The sequence below is a fragment of the Strix aluco genome, chromosome Z, assembly GCF_031877795.1.
Source record: "Strix aluco isolate bStrAlu1 chromosome Z, bStrAlu1.hap1, whole genome shotgun sequence".
NCBI classification, from domain to species: domain Eukaryota; kingdom Metazoa; phylum Chordata; class Aves; order Strigiformes; family Strigidae; genus Strix; species Strix aluco.
The window spans coordinates 92538408-92559422 of record NC_133971.1 but is presented as its reverse complement, the minus strand read 5'-3'; the positions used below and the strand labels follow the sequence as shown (position 1 = coordinate 92559422).

Genomic DNA, 21015 nt, shown 5'->3' with positions numbered 1-21015 from the left:
CCTTTTTCAGTTTTTCTCCAAGTGAGATGGATGTGGGTGCTCTCATCAAGGCCAATGCCTCATGCCCATAGTAGCAGCTCAAGTCCTAAGGAGAGAGTTAAACTGCAAGCTGGAGAATGACATCGGGAAGCTCTGGTCTCTGTAGCTCCTGATCCTCAGTAAAAAGGATGATGAAATGAGATATAATTAAGGGACTTTAATACGGATCTCTGGGGTAATTATTTTTATTTTAGGATTAATGTGATGATTAAGAATCCACTGCATTGATCTGCTAAAGTAGGTTAAACACTGTGGACTTCTGCTTAAATCCAGAGCTGCCGCTTGCTTTTGTATTGACTCATCTTTCCAATGCTCGCCTTTCAGCTGAATTTTCTTTTGAATCAGATGCTCAGCTGAGGGCTGGCCTTTTTTTGTGAGCTCTTGTTTGGCCAGCAGGGAATAATCCTGGATTACATCAGGAAACTGCCACTACAGTAAAAAATGTTAAAAATGTCCCTGCCTTCATCTCCCAACCTGTAGCATGGTAGAGGTCAATAGGATGGTCCCTGCCTGTTTGGCAAGGGAAAAATATCAGAGCAAGACTTCGCTATATACCAATATTCTATTGGCAGAAAATTCATTAAATACTGTTTTTTTAACAGCCTGACTTCTGCACAGGATGACAGTCAGCTGAAGAAAGGAATCTGCCCCTTTAAAACTTTTTTTTTTTTTTTTTTTCCCAGCCAAGTGAGGAGAACACATTTTCAAAGCTATTGAAGACTTTAAAAAAAGATTACCCCGGGGTTCTGTCAGAGGGGGCACGTACAATAACTCAAAGAATCACACAGCAAGAAACAACAAACTTTCCCATGCAGGCAGCCTGCATTATTTGAAAGCTTTATGTTTTTCAAATGAGAATAAAACATCACTCCTATGTGTGTGTACCCTATAATTAATATCAGACTCTCATAACTTGAGGTTATACCACCATTTTTGTATTTCTGAAGCAGCTTTTATTCAACAGTTGAAGATCAATCCCCAGGCATCTTTTCCCCTTTCCTTACCTGCATAAGAAATATAGCTTATGAGAATTTGTTGCACAGCATGGGCAAATAAGGAATGAACTCACAGAAAATAAACCTGGACTACAACTTGAGAGATCATTTAGTCTGTACCGTGCTATAAAACAAGATCAGATCTTACTTATACCAGCAACAGCAGTTGTTGCAATGGGGACACAGAGGCTGCATGTGGCCTGAGTTGTATTTTGTCCTAAAGTGGGCTCTTGAGGAACTGCAGCCATCTCATGTCAGTTGAGAACTTCTGCCCCATACCTGGCACATGCTCCTCTGGCCTGTTCGTAACACCTTGTGAAGATGTTAACTGTAATGTAAGACCATCTATTCCAGTGTTTAAAGTCTCTCTCCATTTAAATATTTTTCCCAAGAGACATAAGCTGAAGGTCACCTAGTGAATCATCCCTCTAACACACAGCTCTGTGCCCCCTCCGCCTCTAACCAGGGTGAAGTATTATCCTGGCGAAATGACATGCGACCCATGAGTCACCTCACTGCATCCCTGACAGGGCTGCAGAGTGGGTCTGGGTTTTCTTCAGAGAAGAGCACTGGAAACTTCAGGAGACAGCAAAATCTTGAAGCTATATACACCAGTACATATACACCAGTATGGGATATGGTCTTTACCTTAAGGTGACTGGATCTAGTCTAGTGTAGCAGGAGAAGCTGAGACTCCAGCCATGCTGTTCTTGCTACAGGGTATTCCCAAAGGTGTTTCAAGGGGATGGGAACTGGGGTGCTGGCATCCCCATCGTGCCTAACTGACCTTGAAAAGACAAGGAGCTGAATCAGCTCCCTGAGAGGTCAGAGGAACATTGGAGCCTGTGCTGGGGAAGAGCTCAGGGGAGAGATGGCAATGGGATGGAGGAGGCAGAACGAGCAGGGAGCTGATAGATTAACTCAGCTGCCTGTGAAGTCATTCCCCGCTGGTCATCCCATTCCCTTTCTCATTGCTGCTGTTGGTTGCTTTATGTGATGGTCCTGTCTCCCCACATCAAATAAAAGGAGACAGTTCACAAGTACATGGCATATGAATTAAAGCACTGCAAGAATTTACAAACAATTGCAGCTCTATCACAATCTGTAACAGAGACTTTTATTGTGAAAAGTGTCCCGAAGCCAAAATCTTACCTTATGCTACTTGGAGTTTTTTTCTGACCCGTAACTTTAATCTGCCTTTAAAGAAAAACATCAAGTGGCTGAAGTTTTAGTACAAGAGCATGAGGGTATGTTGTTTCCTCTCGTGCTCCCTGGCAGTGCTCTCTATAGCTCTAATGCAGGAAACAGGCAGGGTTTGAATCCCTGCTCCCCTAGACTTGCTTGATTTCTAGCCATCGTTGTGTTGCACTTCTGCTGTTTAGATGGCAAAACCACTTGCTGATCTGATCTGTGAATTGCCAGTCCTTCTCCATTCCCCAAATGACAGTAAATTAAGGTAATGAAAGTCAGTTATTCAGTATTTTATATGTGCAAATTGCATTATCCTGAGTGTGTTATTCCCTGGTGTGTTAACACCATGATCCTTCCTGAGCTCAAACCATGGAGGATGTGAGTCACTACAGATACTTACGCCTTTCACTATGGCTGTGGCCACCTGACAGTCCCTAAATCAGTTCCCACAAGCCCACCCTGCCCAGGAGTGGTTGGTTTGCCTAGGGTTTGAATCATGTTGGGCTGTAGGAGCTCTGCAGAAGCTTCTTGCCCTGGAGTAGTGGATTATAGGTGTCCCGTTTACCAGCCAAAAGGTGGCCATTATCCTCACTGATTAATACAGAGACAAACCCTAATTCCCATAATAACCAGTAGCAGCTTGCTTCAGTCTAACTTTGTTGTGTGGAGATCTAGGCCTGATTCTCTCCATTCAAACAGCTCTTTTTGAATATTTGGCTGCATATCTAGGATAACTCCACTTTTTGCACTTTACGCAGACCTGCTGTATGACAAAGTAAAGGTGAGTTTTGCCAATGCCCAGCGTTCAACACCTGAGAATCAAAGCCCTTTCACCCACAGTGGTTTAAACCCCATGGCATTTCTTTCAAAACCATCTGTGTTACAGCCTGCTATCAATTTGTTTTATGTCATTTTGATAAAATTAGCTGCTTGCCCTCTATGTGTATGGGCAGGTACAAAGTTCAGTCTTACCTACATTTGTGGAAAGCCAAACTCAGAACCCAATCTTCCTGTTTGGAGTTGTGCTACACATGTGCCCCCCACAGCCCCAGCTGTGAGGATTACATCCTTGACTGCTGACCTCCGTGGCCAGCATTGCAGACCTCCTGGTAATTTGGTCTTTTATTTTTGACCTGATTGGAGTTTTCTGATCGTTCTTACATTTGCTGGATTTGATTTGGACATAATCTCTGTGCAAAGCTTTGTATTTTCTTACTTTCGCTGTGCCTCATTCTTACCCTTGATTGCTTTTTCATTTCATTTCTCATTTTTTAATTCAAGTGTATTCATTGCTCAGCAGTCCATGCCTCCCTCAGGCAAATTGTGGACTTAACCTCTCATTTCTTTGAGGCATCCTTGCCCTCTGTTGCTTGCATCCATTTTGCTTTTTCATCAGCCCTGCAGATAGCCACTGTCCTTCCATGTCCTCTTTATTTGGTTAGTGTTATGATTTAGTTCTCATGATGAAAACCTTAAAAGCAATCTCTGTCACTGGTGGTTTCATAGGACTTTCTGTTAGAACAAATAAGCCAAAGCTAGGCTTTTCACAGTCCTAGCTGAAAATCTTGGGCAGTCAACAGTTTGGAGGTCTTGCACAAATGGTAGGAGGAGATGTGCCGTCCACTTCTGTGCGTGGAGAGAGGGAATATTGCCTACTCCTGTGGCTCTAAATAGCATTTTGTTCATCATCTTCAACATGAGTCCTCAGTGCAAATGGGGCTCTGTGGTTATGGTTACACTGAAGAATATAGTGCAGTATAGGGACACTTGACCTGCTGCTAAATATATTAGTTTTGGAAGCATAAGATGCAAAGCAATTATCTCAGTCAGATCTCTAATGCCATGGTGAGATTGCTTGTGGTACCCATGCTGCATCAAGTATCTTTGCAGTGAGCTACTGTGTCAAATGTCAGAATACGCTGGTATCTTAAAATGTTTGGTATTTCCTGTGAGTCTCCATGCTTGGGGCTTGATTGGTCTTTTTCCTTGAAAAGAAAATAACCTGCCTTGCTGTCAGTTCATTCCGTTATGGGTTTTGTGTTGCTCCTATTTATTACAAATAATAATATTTTAATTATAAATAATTATTACAAATAGAATTGATACAGATTGTCTATTACTCCTTGAATATTTATCTTCCAGCCACAGATGAGAAAAGGAAGGATTGTATTGTTTTGAAAGGTATCCTTCAATGTCCTTGATGTCCTTCGTCCTGTTTAAGCAGACTAGTTGAATGGTGGTGTTGAGTCTATTTTATCTTTCTTGGGAAGTGATTTTAGATCAGGTTTTTCAGACATTACATGCGAATAGCTGATGCAAGGTTTAACCTAAATGTGAAATGTTCTACATGAAACAAAATATTTTTCTGTGTAATAGTGGTTATAATCCAGAAGCTTCCCACCTATGTTTCCAATTTTGCTTTTTGTGCTAGTCAAAATATACTCCTCCACCACTTTATTACTACCATTTCCCTCTAACATGTAGAGCCAAGCTTGTCCCTGATGTAATACTGCATGGCCAAGTGTGTGGTGTAACCAGACGTGCCCATTTCCCACCTCCTCCCTCCATATTTTGCTTTTCATGGGACCCATATAATTTCTTTCTTCCTTTTGCTGTGAATATACCATACCTGCTCTCCCACATATTTTCATACATTTTCAAAACCTTTTCTAATGGTCTTCTCCAAATAAGATAGCAGGCAATCAGCTCAGCATTTTACCCATTGTCAGTCAACTCACAAAGCTGTAGGTCACTGAGAAAAAGATTAGTCTGTTAATGCAGTGAGCAGAAGTATATATGTGTATGTATCCAGACTGCAACTTGCATTTTGCTAATTTTACTGGACTGATCAGATTCAACTCTGCTTCCACTGCATGTAAATGTGAGTTTTATTATGGACTCACATAAGAAGGGGATCATCCCCCTCAAGTACATGTGTTGGCCCCAGAAATGTTTTATTTCTTTGTGCTGTGCCTGGCAGGGTTATGCCCATGGATTCTCCACTGAAAGAGGCCAACACACACATGGCATTTTTCTGGAATTATAGCACAGGTGAATTGGACCTGGACTGCTACAGGCAGATTTATGTTTCTTTCTTTCATCTCTGCTGTGTTTTTCTAGATTGCTGTGCCTTGAAAATTTATTTCAAAATGGGTTGAACTGTTTGAAATGATATTAAACTATTCAAGTAATCATTTGCCTTTCTTTTGTGATCTACATTCATTGTCTTCAGGGACTGAGTCTGGCCCTTTGTCAGGAAAGGGGAGTTTTTGGGCACAGAGGCTAGTCTGCCTTGACTCTGCTGGGCTGGGTTTGATCTCAGCATCTCATTGTGACCTAGTGGATGCTTTATTCCTTTCAAGCCCCTCTGATGTCTTTTCAAGTGCAGTGTAAATAAACTTGCTGTTTCTGGCCTGTGTGAAAAAAACCCAGATCCTTGGTTTTTCTCCAAAACTTCTCTTATTGTTATCTCTGTTGGCTGCTATCCTTGTCTTCACTTGTGTAGCAGTCTGTCACATTGGAGACTCCTGATATTCCCCTTTCTTAGCCAGCCTCCTCATATTCTCTGATCCATTTTAGTGAGTGTTTTCAATCACTCTCATCTGCAGGTCATCCATGCATACCACTGTTTTCATTTTATTTTCCATACACCCTGTGGACACAGTGAGTCATACTTTCCTTATTTTGCAGAAAGAAGGAACTGGATCTTCAACAAGATTAACCATCTGACTTTCCAATATCTCTGTGACATCGCAGTTAGTAGGCTAGGGGCATCACTTTACATTTTCAAAGAGAGTAACACGATCATTTAACACTAAGTCTTCAGTTCCTCCTCTCAAGGGCACAAGACTTATGAAATGGGGAAACTGAGGTACAGTGAAAGTAAGTGATTTTCCACTGACTTTAGGAAGCCTATACATGGCCTGGATTGTCTGTCAGGGCAGGGACTGTATATGGCTTCTGTGTTTGGATAGTATGTGACAGTGTAGTGCAGCACCACGGCCAGGCCTGTAGAAATATGATTGTAAAATTATTAGTGAGGTATATGGAATTAATGCATATACAGTTAGCTTATAACTTAAACAGGATCCAGAGTCACAAAAGCTGGCCTTGCTGTCACCTCCTAATGGCCTCTTTGCTAGGGAGAAGGCATATAGAGAAGGAATATGAGAAGTGCTAGAAAGAAAGAGTAGGAAAAGTGGACAAATAAGAGAGGGAGCTCAGAAAGAGAATGAAGTAATTTGCCTTGCTCTCAGGGACTTTTGTATCTTCCTTTCACCCCTTCAAAGAACGAGTCTGTAGACTCCTCTGCTTCCCCTTGCCCGACCATCTGTGGTAGGCCAGCAAGCTGAGTCAGATTTTGGCTTGTCTTCACCAATATAAAATGACATTGGTTTCTGTTTGGTTTTGCTTGCTTTTGCATTTAGTTTGCCTCTGGTAGATGCAGGATGGGGGTAATGGTAGCTGTCACCTTGAAAGATGAGTGGAAATAGCCTGCTGGCTGGGATTAAATGAGCTGAGCTGGTGGTTTTGGGGGAATGGGTTGTCACTGGAGTGAGTGGCAGGGGGTCTTCCGTGCCCTCTCCTCACACCACCTGCGTGGTGCTCCTGTTGCCACTCCATCCTTGTTGCTCACAGGTGCTGATGAGTGTGTTACTCAGCCACTTGCACCGAACTGCTTTTATGCCTTGAAAGCATGTGGGTCTCTCCTGAATAAATTCTGCTGCATACATGGTCATGGCCTGCTTTTGGGTTAAAGCTGACAGGACTGATGTGCTTGAAGTCTTTTGGGTCTTCTCCATTTATTAGCTGTAGAATAGCTCCCTTTTAAAAGCCTTGCCTTCTTGTCTGAGCTGAATTTTCACCTTGCCTTCACGCTTTAGAAAGGCAATGAGACACCCCTGAGTTGGGATCTCAGTGTGAGGGCAGCATGGATACAAAGCTTCTTGCTACAATCTATCCACTTGTTCATTCTTGCCTTATAGTTCAAAGAGCTCGTAATTGTTTGACATTCTCTGTTATTAAAACCTCCACTTGTGCAAGAGTTGTTTGGATTGCAGCAACAGGCTTTTTGCTTTGCTTCCTGCTGCTTCTTGACAGCTGGTCTTGACAAGCCCTTCAGAATTAATGTTGCTTTTTTAATTTTCTGTTTTTTCACCCCCTCCCACCACCATTCTTATGTTACGCCAGTGTTTATTTGACCACGCACTGATTCAACATTTACAGTTACCAATTAGGGTCAAAATATTGCTTTGACATTTACCTGAAACTCAAGGTCTTTATTGAGTTCCAACTTAATGGAGTTTCTCTAACGCAGGGCACAACATTGCTCATACTCTTATTTGTTAGGGATAAGTCATGTGATTAGTGATGTCCATAAACCTTGGTTTGCTTACAGTGAATGGGCAAAACATAGCATCTCTACACTATGAGTGTTTCTGGTTATCACATCTTTTATAAAGTCTTCCCTTGTCATCATCAACATCATGTGTTGGAGAAATGTACTAACTTTAGAAGGAAATAGCATTAGGGCAAATTGAGCAAATGGCAAACTTCCACCAATGGTAGTCATTGGTAATGATCCCAGCCTCAAAATTAGCTTTTCTTTCTTTCTTTTTTCTTTTTTTTTTTTTTTTTTTAAAAAAAAAAACCTCTTTGACAGGAACTGTCTCAATTACATAGGAGACCTCTATGTCTCAGTCATTTCCTCTGCTTTCCTTCCCTGGTTTTCTTCATTCCTTACACTCTTTTGTTCTGCTTCTTTTTCTCTTCCTTTTCTGTGTTACTATCCTGCATGTGCTTTTCTGTTGCTATTCTGATTCACATAATTAGGTGTTGGAATGGGCTGCCCAAGGCAGGGGGGGAGTCCCCATCCCTGGAGGGGTTGAAGAGTCAGGTTGACCCAGCGCTGAGGGATCTGGTGGAGTTGGGAACGGTCAGTGTGAGGTTCATGGTTGGACTGGAGGAGCTTCAAGGGCTTTTCCAACTGAGATGAAAAGAAAAGAAAAGAAAAGAAAAGAAAAGAAAAGAAAAGAAAAGAAAAGAAAAGAAAAGAAAAGAAAAGAAAAGAAAAGAAAAGAAAAGAAAAGAAAAGAAAAGAAAAGAAAAGAAAAGAAAAGAAAAGAAAAGAAAAGAAAAGAAAAGAAAGGAAGGAAGGAAGGAAGGAAGGAAGGAAGGAAGGAAGGAAGGAAGGAAGGAAGGAAGGAAGGAAGGAAGGAAGGAAGGAAGGAAAGTTAATTCTTTGTTTATCTGTTTAAATGTAGTTAGTGCTGAGAATGAACATGGTAGAATTTAACTACAGTAATATGCCAAAGAAATATACTGATGGAGCTGTTCAAGTCTCTTTTCTATTTTCTCAGGCTGTTTGCAGATTTGGCCAGACAGCTTTTATGAACATTTACCACTCAGAACTGAGAGGATTAGAATATTTTATACTTCTAAAATTGAAATCTCCCAACTTAAGCCTGATTGAAAGAAATGGTAAAACTCTCAGTAATCTTGTTAGGAACAGAATTAATTCAGGTCAGTGTTTTTAAATGTCTCATCCTTTCTACTCAGTCCTTATAGTACAAACCATGATTTATGGGAGTTGTTCCTACTAAGAGGAAGAGGTTTACTGTACCATCACTCCGGAAAATGCAGAGCAGCAGCTTGGTCTCAGTTTTGCAGACCCACAGTGAGACAGTCCTATAAGCTGTGCAGTGTTTCTTCAGTGGTGTGTTTTGTGTGTATGTAAGTCTGTGTGTTGTTAACCTCTGGAGTGTCTGTTGGAAGAAGAGCACTGTGTGATCCCCTTTCCCTCTCTGGTTTAGGGTCAGACACTTAGGTTTCTCCTGACCCTAAGCTAAGCTCACAACTTTGTACTTCGTCCTCACCATGTAGAAGTATCATACCCAGACCCTTGCTTGCCCTCGTTAGATATTTTTGTACCTCAATTAGATCTCCCATTCTGCCATTTCAAAGCTAAGTATTTTAAGCTGTTCATCATAAGACATATCTACCATTCCTCAGTGTTAGTCTTCCTGATCTCCTCTTGGATCTTGCCCAAAATGTGCATGTCCTCCTTTAAACTTGGTGCCTCAGCTGCAGTACACACTGTTCCCAAAAAAGGCCTGATGAGAGGAGGGCATTAAAGAGTGGTTTTATAATTTCTTTTGCTTTATGGACGGATTCACCTCCCTCCACCTTTGAGCATTTACTTAGCTTTCCTTCGAGCTGTTACATGTGGAGTGAAGACGTAGAAAGGGAAAGGACTTTACTGAATGTTTTAATTCTTCATTTAATCTGCCTGAATATTGGCTATGCTTTAGGAGAGTTCACCTCTGAAGGACATACCAACACCAGCTATTTTTCTAGATTAATGCTCTTTATTTTATTTTGCAAGTAAAAGTCCAAGCCCAAAATATCTAATTTAAATTCAATTAAAAAGTATAATTCCAACTTGTTTTTCCCACACTTCTCTCTTTCTCCCCCTGTATCATTCAGTGCTGCCCTTAGCAATTAACAGATATTTTTAAGGCCATATATTTAGATTTTACAAAGACATACACATTCAAAAGAAACATGTTTCCATACCAGTTACAGTGTGGCAAAAAAAATGTGTTAGACTGTGAAACATGGGAGAGAAGCACAAGTGTTTATTTCAAGAAGCCTAAAAGTGAAGGCGTCTTAGTAAAAGTGAGAATTTTCTCATGTTTTCTTGGGCAGCCTCAGCTGATTAAAAACTATTTAATAGCTGTCAGAGCAATGTGCAAGGTATGGAACTTCCTGACAAGCCATAACACTGCATTACCCTATAGCCATTATAGCATAACCTACACACCCTGTGATGGGATTTTCCAAATTGATCACCAAAGTATCTCTCTCCAAGCTGAATGTAAGATGTAAGTATGTGATATCATCTCATTTTGCTTATGGTGATCAGCATGGTCTCTTCCACTTTTTTGATCTTTTGGAAAATAGGAGAATTGCATCTATTTATTTAACTAAGAAGTAATCAGAATGAGTCTTGTATGAGCAAAGAATTTGCCTTCTGAATTTGAAATGTTATCATTTTTATACTTAAAAAGGTTTTCTTTGAAAATACAAAATCTGACCACTGGAGAACATGCAAGAAATGAAAATGTATTTGAAAGATTCAGAGGAAGCTTTTTCAGTATTTTCATAGTGCTTTTCTCCCACCTTTTGTGGTGGGAGGCAGCTTGAGAAGGGAGGGGGCAGTTTAGGAGTCTAGTTCTTTCTTCAGTTCAGGGTTTTGACATGACTCCCTACCTTCTTCAGAATTCCTTCTCCCCCAATATGCTTTTACCAAAAAGTCTGGTTTCAGTAAAACAAACAGCCGAACAAAAAAAAAAAAAAAAAAAAGGCATAAAGCATACAAGAATAAACTTCTTAAATTCTTTCAAAATATTTTGGGTTAGGTCAGAAAAAACATTTGTGGTGACATGCACTGCACTTCACTTGTGTGGTGGGATTCTTCTGTCATGCATGCCCACACTACAGGCAACCCCATGCTCCCTGTACTGCTGGTGAAGGGAGAGTTTGGGGGGTGGATGGGCTCACCCTAGGGTGAAGGCCAGCCTTTGACTGGGTGACTCTCTCCCTAAACTAACTGTGCTGAGCCAATCTCTACTGATTTTTAATAAACAAGACAATTAGCTCATGTGGAAACGCCTGCACTGCAGATACTTAAAATTAGGCAAGGTTGTCTTAAAACAACTATGACAACATAAAGTTATGTGCACACATTTCCACAATACGGAACAAATAAACTCCCACTATATTTTTTTGGAGCTGTTTAAAGCTTCTCCCCTTTTCTACTGCAGGAAGCAAAGAGGCCTTATTTTAAGGCCTTGTGTTGTTTCTTCTTAATTTCCCATGCTCATAACTGCTGCCAATTAGACTAGAAGGTGGATGTGGTCTGACAGATTCTCCAGTCCTTGTAATAAGCCTGTTGACCAAGAAAACTAGCAGGGTCCTGGATGCCCTTTCTTTCGGGCAAAGCAGGCTGGCAGATTGTTTCCTGGCTGTCCCCGCACAGCCCAACTGGGAAGTGAACTTTCAGTATTGGCAGCACCAAATGTTCACAAGTCAGCTGCCAGTCTTCTGAAATCATGAAATTGGGTTAAAATGGAGAAGATTAAAAATAACAATCTGCAAGATTCCTTTTCGTTGACTTCTGAGCTAAAGGAAAGGTTTGACTTGTGTTGTCAAACGTTTCTTCAGACCCAGATTTTTTAAATACATGTGAGATTTCTAGCCAAGTATAGGTGGACTTTCCAAAAGACTGCAGGCATCGTGAGTCTTGGAATTAATTTGTGAAAGTTTGGAAAAAATGATGATTTTTAAGCATTGGCTTAAAAAAAATATCTTCCCAAGCAGGGAAAAGAAGCAATATAGTGTGACTTAGACAAGTCATCAAATGACAAATCCTTTGCTAGCATGGCCAACAAATCAGAGGAAGGACCCAGTGCCCACCACATTTAACAACTACTGTAGATGTGAAATTGAAGTTTGGAGGGTTTACTTCTTTGGCCCTGCAGTTTTCCACATAAGTCTCCAGCTTTTTGCACTTGCGTCTCTGGGAATGAAATTTCCATCTTGCTCCACTCCACACATACGTATGTTGTTTATGAGCACAGATGATTACTGGCCTTCCAATCTGGTTGGGGAGTCTGGTGTTCTTTCAGCCAAGGACTTGTAGAGTCTATGGGAACTGAAATTAATTGTTTCCACTAGTAAGTTGTCTTGTGGTTGTTGGTATCCTTTCATTGTTTTTGGTGAATGTGTCATAATCACATTTCTGCTTTAAGAAAAAGGACATGAGAACTCATGCTGATAGACTTAACCTAATGAATGATATAAAATATCAACTGCCTCATTTTTTTGCTAGAGGGCTGCAGTTTAGCTGGCAGAATGGAGAGGAATTGGCAAATTGGACCGGCACCTTTAATTTCACGGATGACGGAGCGGTGAAGAGTGGCAGTGACACAGGCACCAGGTACCAACACCCGAGGGAATGACTACAGAGATATCTCTCTTTTTATATGAACCACAGATGTGAGCACAGGCTGTATGAAAGATGAGGTTTGCAGTTTGCTTTGGCTGCTCCGCATGGCACAGAAGATGCCAGGGATGCTCAAGTGCTGCACTGTTCTCCCCCTTGAAGGCCTTGAGGCCATTTTGATACATGCCGTAAGCATCCCTGCAGTACACAGGAGGGTGACTTCTGTGTCCTGCTATCTCCCATTTCCATTCCCCCACCAATGCTATGTGTCAATATGTGGCAGTGTGGGAGAGTGGGACTTGGGTGGAGCATGTCCCAGCATGACAGTATTGATGCACACAGAGCACGCTGGAGAATCTGGCCCAAGGCTTACTTTATAATAGAATATGTATTCTAAGAAAACATAGCTTAACTAGAAGTCTTTCCGGGGCCTGGTAGGGGAAAAGTGTTCTGTCAAGATAAGACTGGACTATTTCCTTTATTTACACTCATTTTAATATATGAGAAGCACTGATGTGCTGTTGCACTTTTACTTATGAATTTGTAGTAGGATCCTTTTGACTGACACATATCTGAAGGGTCATGAAGAGCCACATGCATAGTCAGGAAACTGGCTGCATTTGTCCCTGAAAACCTCCACAGCTATTGCAGACCATTTGTATAAATCCAGATACAGACATAGGGCAAATATTTGGGGTATCTTCCTGGAACCTCAGTTGTAGAGGTTAAAAATCCTGAGTCATGTATAGTATCAAGTTCAATAAGTAGCAGAGAAATCTTAGAAAGACTGTGAGTTAAAAAAAATTAAAATTAATTATAAGAAGCTTACATTTAATACCTATATATAAATAAAACTCTGGATAAACTAAGTATTTTATTTAAAATATCCTCATATTGTTAACCGTACACCACTACAACTGTGGAGATGATATCATTTCAAAGGCAAGCAGAATGGAGTCTGAGCTGCCCCAAATCATCCAGTCTCACTGAACCACATCACTGCTGCAATTCCCATTAAGGCTCTTTGTTGTAATGTGATTCTGTATGAGTGCTACCTGCCACTCGGCTGGTTTAAGTGGTTATGGTTCTGTATAAAAAGAACGAACTTAAGCTGCAGTTTCTCACTCAGAGCAAGGGAAAAACGTATGTATGTATGTATGTGTGTGTGTGTGTATCTCTCTGTATCTACTTTTGTTGCCTTTTATGTGTATGCAGCTATAGTCTGTATATGCAAAGTCTTCAGTTTAGGCACTTGGCATATAAAAGAACTGAATATGGCACAAAGACTTCTTGAAGACATGAGAAAATTAATAAATATAGATTTCCCCCTCTAGGCACCCTTGACAGAGACAGTTGAACCATCACTGGTTGCAGGACAGGAACCAAAACCCTTGACTGCAAAATACGAGCAAGTTGTGAGGCACCAAATGACAGTACTATTCTCAATCTCTTTAGCCTCTTCAGAGGCAAAGAGGTTCAGGATACAAGGGGTTTTTATACAGATGGGCTCAAACTGCACAAGTTAGGTGTAAATTTCAAGCTTATATTATCAATAAAGGATGTAAATTTCAAAGTCTGTGTTGTGTTAATGACTGTGAAGATGAAAGATGGGGATTTTGAGTTAGGGATAAGTCTAGCTGCAACATATATGGCTCATAAGTCTATTGTAGATATTGTTTATCCATTTGTCTACTGTCTGAAAGCTGAGAATATAGCAAAATAGAAATGTATAAATGTGGAGGTGAGACTGGAGGTGAGACTGTGTGGTGAATAACTGCAGAGCTATGTCATAAATTGTTTACTATTTACCTTTGATCACCTTTCTTACCGTGTTATCGCTAGACATCTCCTGAGAGTCTTAATCTGACACCCAACTTCAGGCTGTTGATATAAACTGAAAACAAGCCTTCCTCTAATGAATAATTCTTTCCACCAAATGGAAAACTTGCAGACTACATTTTACCGACCCGATTTTACTTGTATATATTTACAGGTCTCCAGAGAGATGTCTAAAGTGCACAAAACTAATTATATGTCAGCATATGCACAGTAAATACCTTTCACTACATGTCTCTGCAGTCTATTATGTGTTATCACCTCCTTATAAAAGGTTCGGTGTTTAAAGATATTAACTAAAATAGATATTAATAGGCTTTTCATTAGCTTACATCATTTATATATGTATATAGACACATGTTTATTCATACATATGTGGTATCAACCCATGTATATTCTATAACTACTCTTTATCTTTTAATTATGTAACTTAATACATGGTATAGAGACACTGACAACTCATTCTGTGGGAGTGATGGAATGAAGGGCTTTCAAAGCACAGAATCACAGAATCACAGAATCATCTAGGTTGGAAAAGACCTTGAAGATCATCTAGTCCAACCATTAGCCTAACATTGACAGTTCTCAACTACACCAGATCCCTGAGCGCTATGTCAACCCAACTCTTAAATACCTCCAGGTATGGGGACTCCACCACCTCCCTGGTCAGCCCATTCCAACGCCTGACTACCTGTTCTGTAAAGAAATATTTCCTAATATCTAGTCTAAACCTTCCAGCAAAGGCACCCTGAGAGAGTCAGTGCATTAGAATTGCAACACAGCCAGACTTCACGAGAGTAGTGGCCATATCAAAACCAATGAACAGTGAATGTAAAATGTTGAATGAATATTATCAAGTAGGACAGAGACGAAGAATGTCATGTTATCTGATTTCAACAGAAACTGATTCAGACTTTAACTAATGTATTAAGTTGAAGTGTGGCTTGCAATTGGTATGTTTTTTACTGTCATGGGGAGTTCATTACACAGTTTTGAAGAATGAGCCCTATTCTGATTGCAGACAGCTCCACTGTGCCAGAGCAACCAAACTAACCAAGGCTTTTCATCCCAATGCATAAGACACTTCTTCAGATTGTGTAGAACCAGTCCATGGAGATAGGAGTTAATATCATGAGCTCAGCTCAGTATATGGTACAACTGAGAGTGTGGATCATGCTTGGGGCATCTAATATTGCTGTGAGTAGATGCCTGACAGAGATCTCTATTTGATGGGGCTTTTGTGGCACCAAAAGCTTCATTTTGATGCATATTGCACGTTGCAGGTCTTCTAGGTAGCAAAGAAGTTGTGAATATTTGGCAGGACTAAAATTGAAACACTCAACAACTCCCCAAAGCCATAGGGAAGTCTGCTTTCAACCAAAGGAGGACAAGATGGGCTGCAGGCTCTTTGAAACACCCACTCAGATGCATTGTCAACCAACTGTCAAATACTGGCTTATTTTTGGTTCTTACATATCAGCCATTGCTCAGATTTCTACCTTTTGCTTTTTATCTTGTGCTAAGTATTGTAAATCTTACAGCATACTTGTGGGGAACCAGGTAGAGGGCTCCCTATCTAATGCTGGTTATGAGAACTAATATATGCAACTACTTCCTCGAATCCTGATTCCTCTGTTCTCCTTTTAATGTTTTGCAACTTACTGGGATTGTGAGTCTTCATGCTTAAAGCATTTTTTGTTGCCAAGAATCTGCCTTAAAGATCTCTCTGCCATATCGGTTGGATTATGGTGTTCTCTGCCACCTTCAGTCCATCTGAGCTGAAGATAAGGTTCAATGTAGGACTTAGGTGGTGAGACCACAGAAATCTTTGATGGATGAGAGGAGACATGAGCTTTATACTTTTGGGTCTGTCAATTTGTAGACTGAATTCTCCAGTATGACAAATCTGGAGATTTTTCCCCAGTTGCCTCAAAATAGAAAGTATAATGAATTGGATTCATCAAATACACATTTTACAAGAATGAATGTAAGGGCTTGAGCCATCAGACCTCATTGGCCAGGACAGCAGGTGAGGATGTTCCTTAGGTCATAGCGCTGAACTTCTCATACAAAGATACTGAAATCTTAAGAACCACCCCCCCACACTCCCCCCAAACATTGCTTGCAACGATAAACTAAAATGTGGTTTTTGAGATGTTATTGAGATATAAGTGTTGTCATGTGTTTTGTTATGTCTCCCAGGTGGTCATATGGATAACAACATCATGAGAGTGATGGGAACGGGCTTGATTAAAACAGTCAAACTGCAGCTTATTAAAAATTGGAGAGTTCTGAAATTGCATTGGTAAAATAGGACTTCCTACAGCATATCCCACTGCTGCTTATCAGGAACCAGTGTCATTTTGACACAATGACTGTGAAAGAAAAGAAACACCAAAGTGTCCCTAAAACTAGAATTCAGTATACTCTCCAATAAATCCTTCTAATGGCGACACACTGGACAGTGGGAAAACCTCTAAATGAAGTATGTGTGAGAGAAGACTCAGGAAGCACAGGGGGTAGTGGTGGTTCAGAAGCATGGGCTTATCCCAGGTGGGTGAACAAACTGCAGGCGGTAGCCTGGACTTTGCTATGTCATTTAGGGCTGTTTCTGCTTTAGCTCCTGCTGTTACACCCACAGCTGTGCAGTAGAGCTGTATTAGGTGGTATATTCAACCGAAATTGTAGAGAGACTTGTGTCCCCAATAGGTGGACAGATGAGAAGGGAACAACATGTCATTGGCAGGAGTGGATATTTGGTCAATTCACACTGCTAATGTGGTACGGGGCAGCAGAACCAAGCACTCCTAAATGATCTGAGTGTTGAGACATAAAGATGGGAGATCAAAATCAGAATGGCAGCGAGCAGTCAGTGCCAGTCTGCCAGGAGCCTTCACAGCTGTGATGAAAAACATAACATCTTAGCTGCACAGGTGTGTAAACTATCTGTGAAGTCATGGGACCAAATCAAATAAGGAATACAGAAAAGGAGCACCTCTGAGATAGGACAGATTAATTTATGCGCTTTTCTAAGGTTACTTGGGAGGTACATGGAGCTAACAATGAACTGCTTTTACAGGACAGAAATATAAAACGCACTCCTCTTTTGTGAAAGATCGAACTTATGAATTTAGGGCTGGTTCATGGAAGCACTTCTGCTTTTTTTTTTAAAGTAAAAATAGTTAATTTGGAAGATAGGCAGGGTATCTTGGGAACCTGTCCTTGTCTTGTTGGATGGACATTTCTGATGCTGTCAACTATCAAAACCCAGAAAAACTTGTTGCACTGTAAGGAGACAAATCTAGCCAAACATTTCACAGAATCACAGAATCAGAATTGTCTAGGTTGGAAAAGACCTTGAAGATCCTCCAGTCCAACCATCAACCCAACATTAACAGTTCCCAACTCCACCAGATCCCTCAGCGCTAAGTCAACCCTACTCTTAAACCCCTCCAGGGATGGGGACTCCCCCCCTGCCCTGGGCAGCCCATTCCAACGCCCAACAACCCCTTCTGCAAAGAAATACTTCCTAAGAGCTAGTCTGACCCTGCCCTGGCGCAGCTTGAGGCCATTCCCTCTTGTCCTGGTGCTGGTTCCTTGGCTCAAGAGACTCATCCCCCCTCTCTGTACCCTCCTTTCAGGGAGTTGTAGAGGACAATGAGGTCTCCCCTCAGCCTCCTCTTCTCCACACTAAACCCCCCCAGTTCCCTCAGCCACTCCCCATCAGACCTGTGCTCCAGACCCTGCACCAGCTCCGTTGCCCTTCTCTGGACACGCTCGAGTCATTCAATGGCCTTTTTGGAGTGAGGGGCCCAAAACTGAACACAGTCATTGAGGGGCGTCTTCACCAGTGCTGAGTCCAGGGGTAAGATCCCTTCCCTGTCCCTGCTGGCCACGCTATTGATGATGCAAGCCAGGATGCCATTGGCCTTCTTGGCAAAATATTCTAGGTGGATGATCAGGAGATTCATGCATTAATAGCTTTTAACCTCAGCTACATGAGTCTCTTGTGAAGCATGCATCCCTGTACAAGAATTCCAGCTCCTGACTTTGGTTTGATTACTCTGGTTCTTCTAGAAAGAAAATGAGCCTTGAGCTAAAGATGCCATTTCTATCTTTAGCTTCCAGGCATCGGATACTATTTTTCCTTGCTATGCTGTATTGAAAAGCTTCCTGCTACTAGTAATTGCTTCCTGGTGCAGTATCTCCCTACTCAGTCACCATATGTTTAGATTAAGCTTCATATGCCTCTCACACTTTTTGGAACCCAGATAATTTCTGCAGGTCCTTTCATAATTCTTGCCAGTGTCTCAGACCCTCAGAGTTGAAATATCACAACTGGATGCAGTAATTCAGGAGAACTATTATCACATAATGTACACAAAGTTTTATGACCATTTTCTCTTGCTTATTTTCATTTTTTACATAACACACTTTATAATGACACATTATAATCATGAAGTCCAGCAAGGCCAAGTGCAAAGTCCTGCACAGGGATCGGGGCAATCCCAAGCACAAATCCAGGCTGGGCGAGGAGTGGATGGAGAGCAACCCCAAGGAGAAGAACCTGGGGGGTTGGTGAGTGGAAAACTGCCTGTGAGCCAGCAAGGTGCGCTGGCAGCCCAGAAAGCCACCCGTGTGCTGGGCTGCACCCAGAGCAGTGTGGGCAGCAGGGCGAGGGGGGGGATTCTCCCCCTCTGCTCCGCTCTGTGAGACCCCCCTGCAGTGCTGGGTCCAGCTCTGGGGGCACCAACAGCAGAAGGACACGGACCTGCTCGAGCGGGGCCAGAGGAGGCCACGAAGATGCTCGGGGGGCTGGAGCAGCTCCCCTGTGAGGACAGGCTGAGAGAGTTGGGGGGGTTCAGCTGGAGAAGAGAAGGCTCTGGGGAGACCTTAGAGCGGCCTCCCAGGACTGAAAGGGGCTCCAGGAAAGGGGGGAGGGACTCTTGATCAGAGGGTAGGGATAGGATGAGGGGGAACAGGTTTAAACTAAAAGAGGATAGATTTAGATGAGATGTAAGGAAGAAATTCTTCCCTGTGAGGGTGGTGAGGCCCTGGCACAGGTTGCCCAGAGAAGCTGTGGCTGCCCCCTCCCTGGAAGGGTTCAAGGCCAGGTTGGACGGGGCTTTGGGCAACCTGGGCTAGTGGAAGGGGTCCCTGCCTATGGCAGGGGGGTTGGAACTGGATGATCTTTAAGGTCCCTTCCCACTCAAACCACTCTGTGATTCTGTGAATCTATAATTTTGTTCCTAGCTACAGCCACATACTGAAAGTTTGTAATCAGTTAGACATCCACTGTATCTAGTAGCATTAGAGATGAAGGTGGTAAAAGATTTAAAGCAGATAATTCCAGTGACATTGACATCAGTAGGTGGTAGCCGGGAGGAATGTGAACTATCTTCTTTTATATTTGCAGTCCCCAAGGAGGAGGTAGTCAATTAGTTTCACTGACCTGTATTAGAGAAGACTTTTGCTTCTCCAGCCTCTTCCTTTGTGCCCACAGCACCTTCTCTCTCAGTTCAGTCTTTGAAGCACCATCCTGGTGTGGACAGGTTAACACAGGATCTCAAACAGCAGAAACAACACATGCAGCAATGTGATTTTTTGTGCCACAGCCGTAGTGATGTGTAAATTAATCTAAGGGCATCAAACATTTCTGCTTCACTTGCCAATTTTCAGAGCAAGGAGATCTCATTTAGTATCAGTACGCCCACAGGTTTTTTCTTTTGCAAGGTGTAGTGTGAAAGGTCATTATGATTCCATCAACATCAGAGGTTGCTCTTGTTCTTGGTGGTAATCATGTAGTCTAGGCAGTGTCTATGAGAGCAGGGCCTAAGGTCCCTATTCCTGCCTGCCACGGATTTACCTGGCAGTCAGCCTTTACATCAGCTATTTATCTGCCAAATGGGGATCATGACTTCCAAACAGGGTCAAAGTAATCTTAGGAGAATGTGCTGTGTGAAGTTGTAGGATGCACTCTTTGAGGGAGACAAATCACTGTATTGATGTCAGGCCCTTAAACCTTTTGACCAAATCTTGTAGTTTCTGATGTTGTCACATAGAAATATTAATAGAAGCAAAGGCTAGCAGTATTTGGTGCCTCACTCACAATGGACTCTGATGAAGTCAGCACGTAGCTTGCTCTGCTCTGGATGGGTTTTTCAGAGCCCCTATAGCCATGATATGTTCCACCTCAGCGGCATTTTTGCTACAGGGGTCTGAAGATCCCATGCTGGCCCTGCCAGATGAATGCGAGTACCTGCGTGCTTTGGGGATTGTGCTCTGGCACACTAGCAAGGTTACTGAGTAGGGAAGGTGAATCTAGACCCGAGGTTAGCTGTGGCTCTGCCCATGCTGATGAGTGCAGGCACTGCTAATTGGACAGTTCTCTTAATAAGTATTTAGTAGAAGCCTGCAGGGCTTGGTTCATTTATTCTCATTTCTTAGTCCCTGGATAATGTATATTTTTAGAAAGATCTTTGTTTTTCCTGCAGGGTAGGTGGAATCCTTCCTGCGATACTCTGCTCTCTTGCAGCGTAAGTGCTGCAGCCTCACTGCAAACACTGCAGAACCGGCACTGCAGAAACAAGCAAAATGAGAAGGTGGCTGGTTCAGGAGAAAATGGTCTCGTTTAAAAAATGCCTGACAATTATGCTCAATTATATTTTAAAACCTTTATTCAATATATCAGACAAATCAGTGCCTCAATCCAAGTGTCACTTGAAGGTGGGATTGAAGTCTCAGTCTTTTTAATTCATGTAGCATGATCAAGAGAAGCTTACTTTTGATCAAAGCAGAAGCAGCCCAACTGCAGATGATCAAAGACCTGAGAGTTAGCTGGTGTTCTGGAAAACCAAATCTGTCTCTCACTAGCGAGCTCTGTAAGCTGCTCAGCTGGAAGTGAGGTTGCAATGGGAGTCATGAAGTTTAGAAAAGAAGAGAGTTTCA

The 21015-nt window shown here is 42.0% G+C and overlaps 1 protein-coding gene across 6 annotated transcripts in view; it reads left to right on the top strand.

The window, feature by feature from the left end:
* The window catches only part of ST8SIA5 (ST8 alpha-N-acetyl-neuraminide alpha-2,8-sialyltransferase 5), an 82893-nt gene that overhangs the window by 36553 nt on the left and 25325 nt on the right, over positions 1-21015 (top strand). For 5 of the 6 annotated variants that reach the window (XM_074812576.1, XM_074812574.1, XM_074812577.1 and 2 more), the window contains one exon: positions 12118-12225. The exons of the other annotated variant lie outside the window; for it this stretch is intronic. In XM_074812576.1, coding sequence (XP_074668677.1) covers positions 12118-12225 — 108 coding nt within the window. The remainder of the gene's footprint in view (positions 1-12117; positions 12226-21015) is intronic. 6 annotated transcript variants of the gene reach the window in all.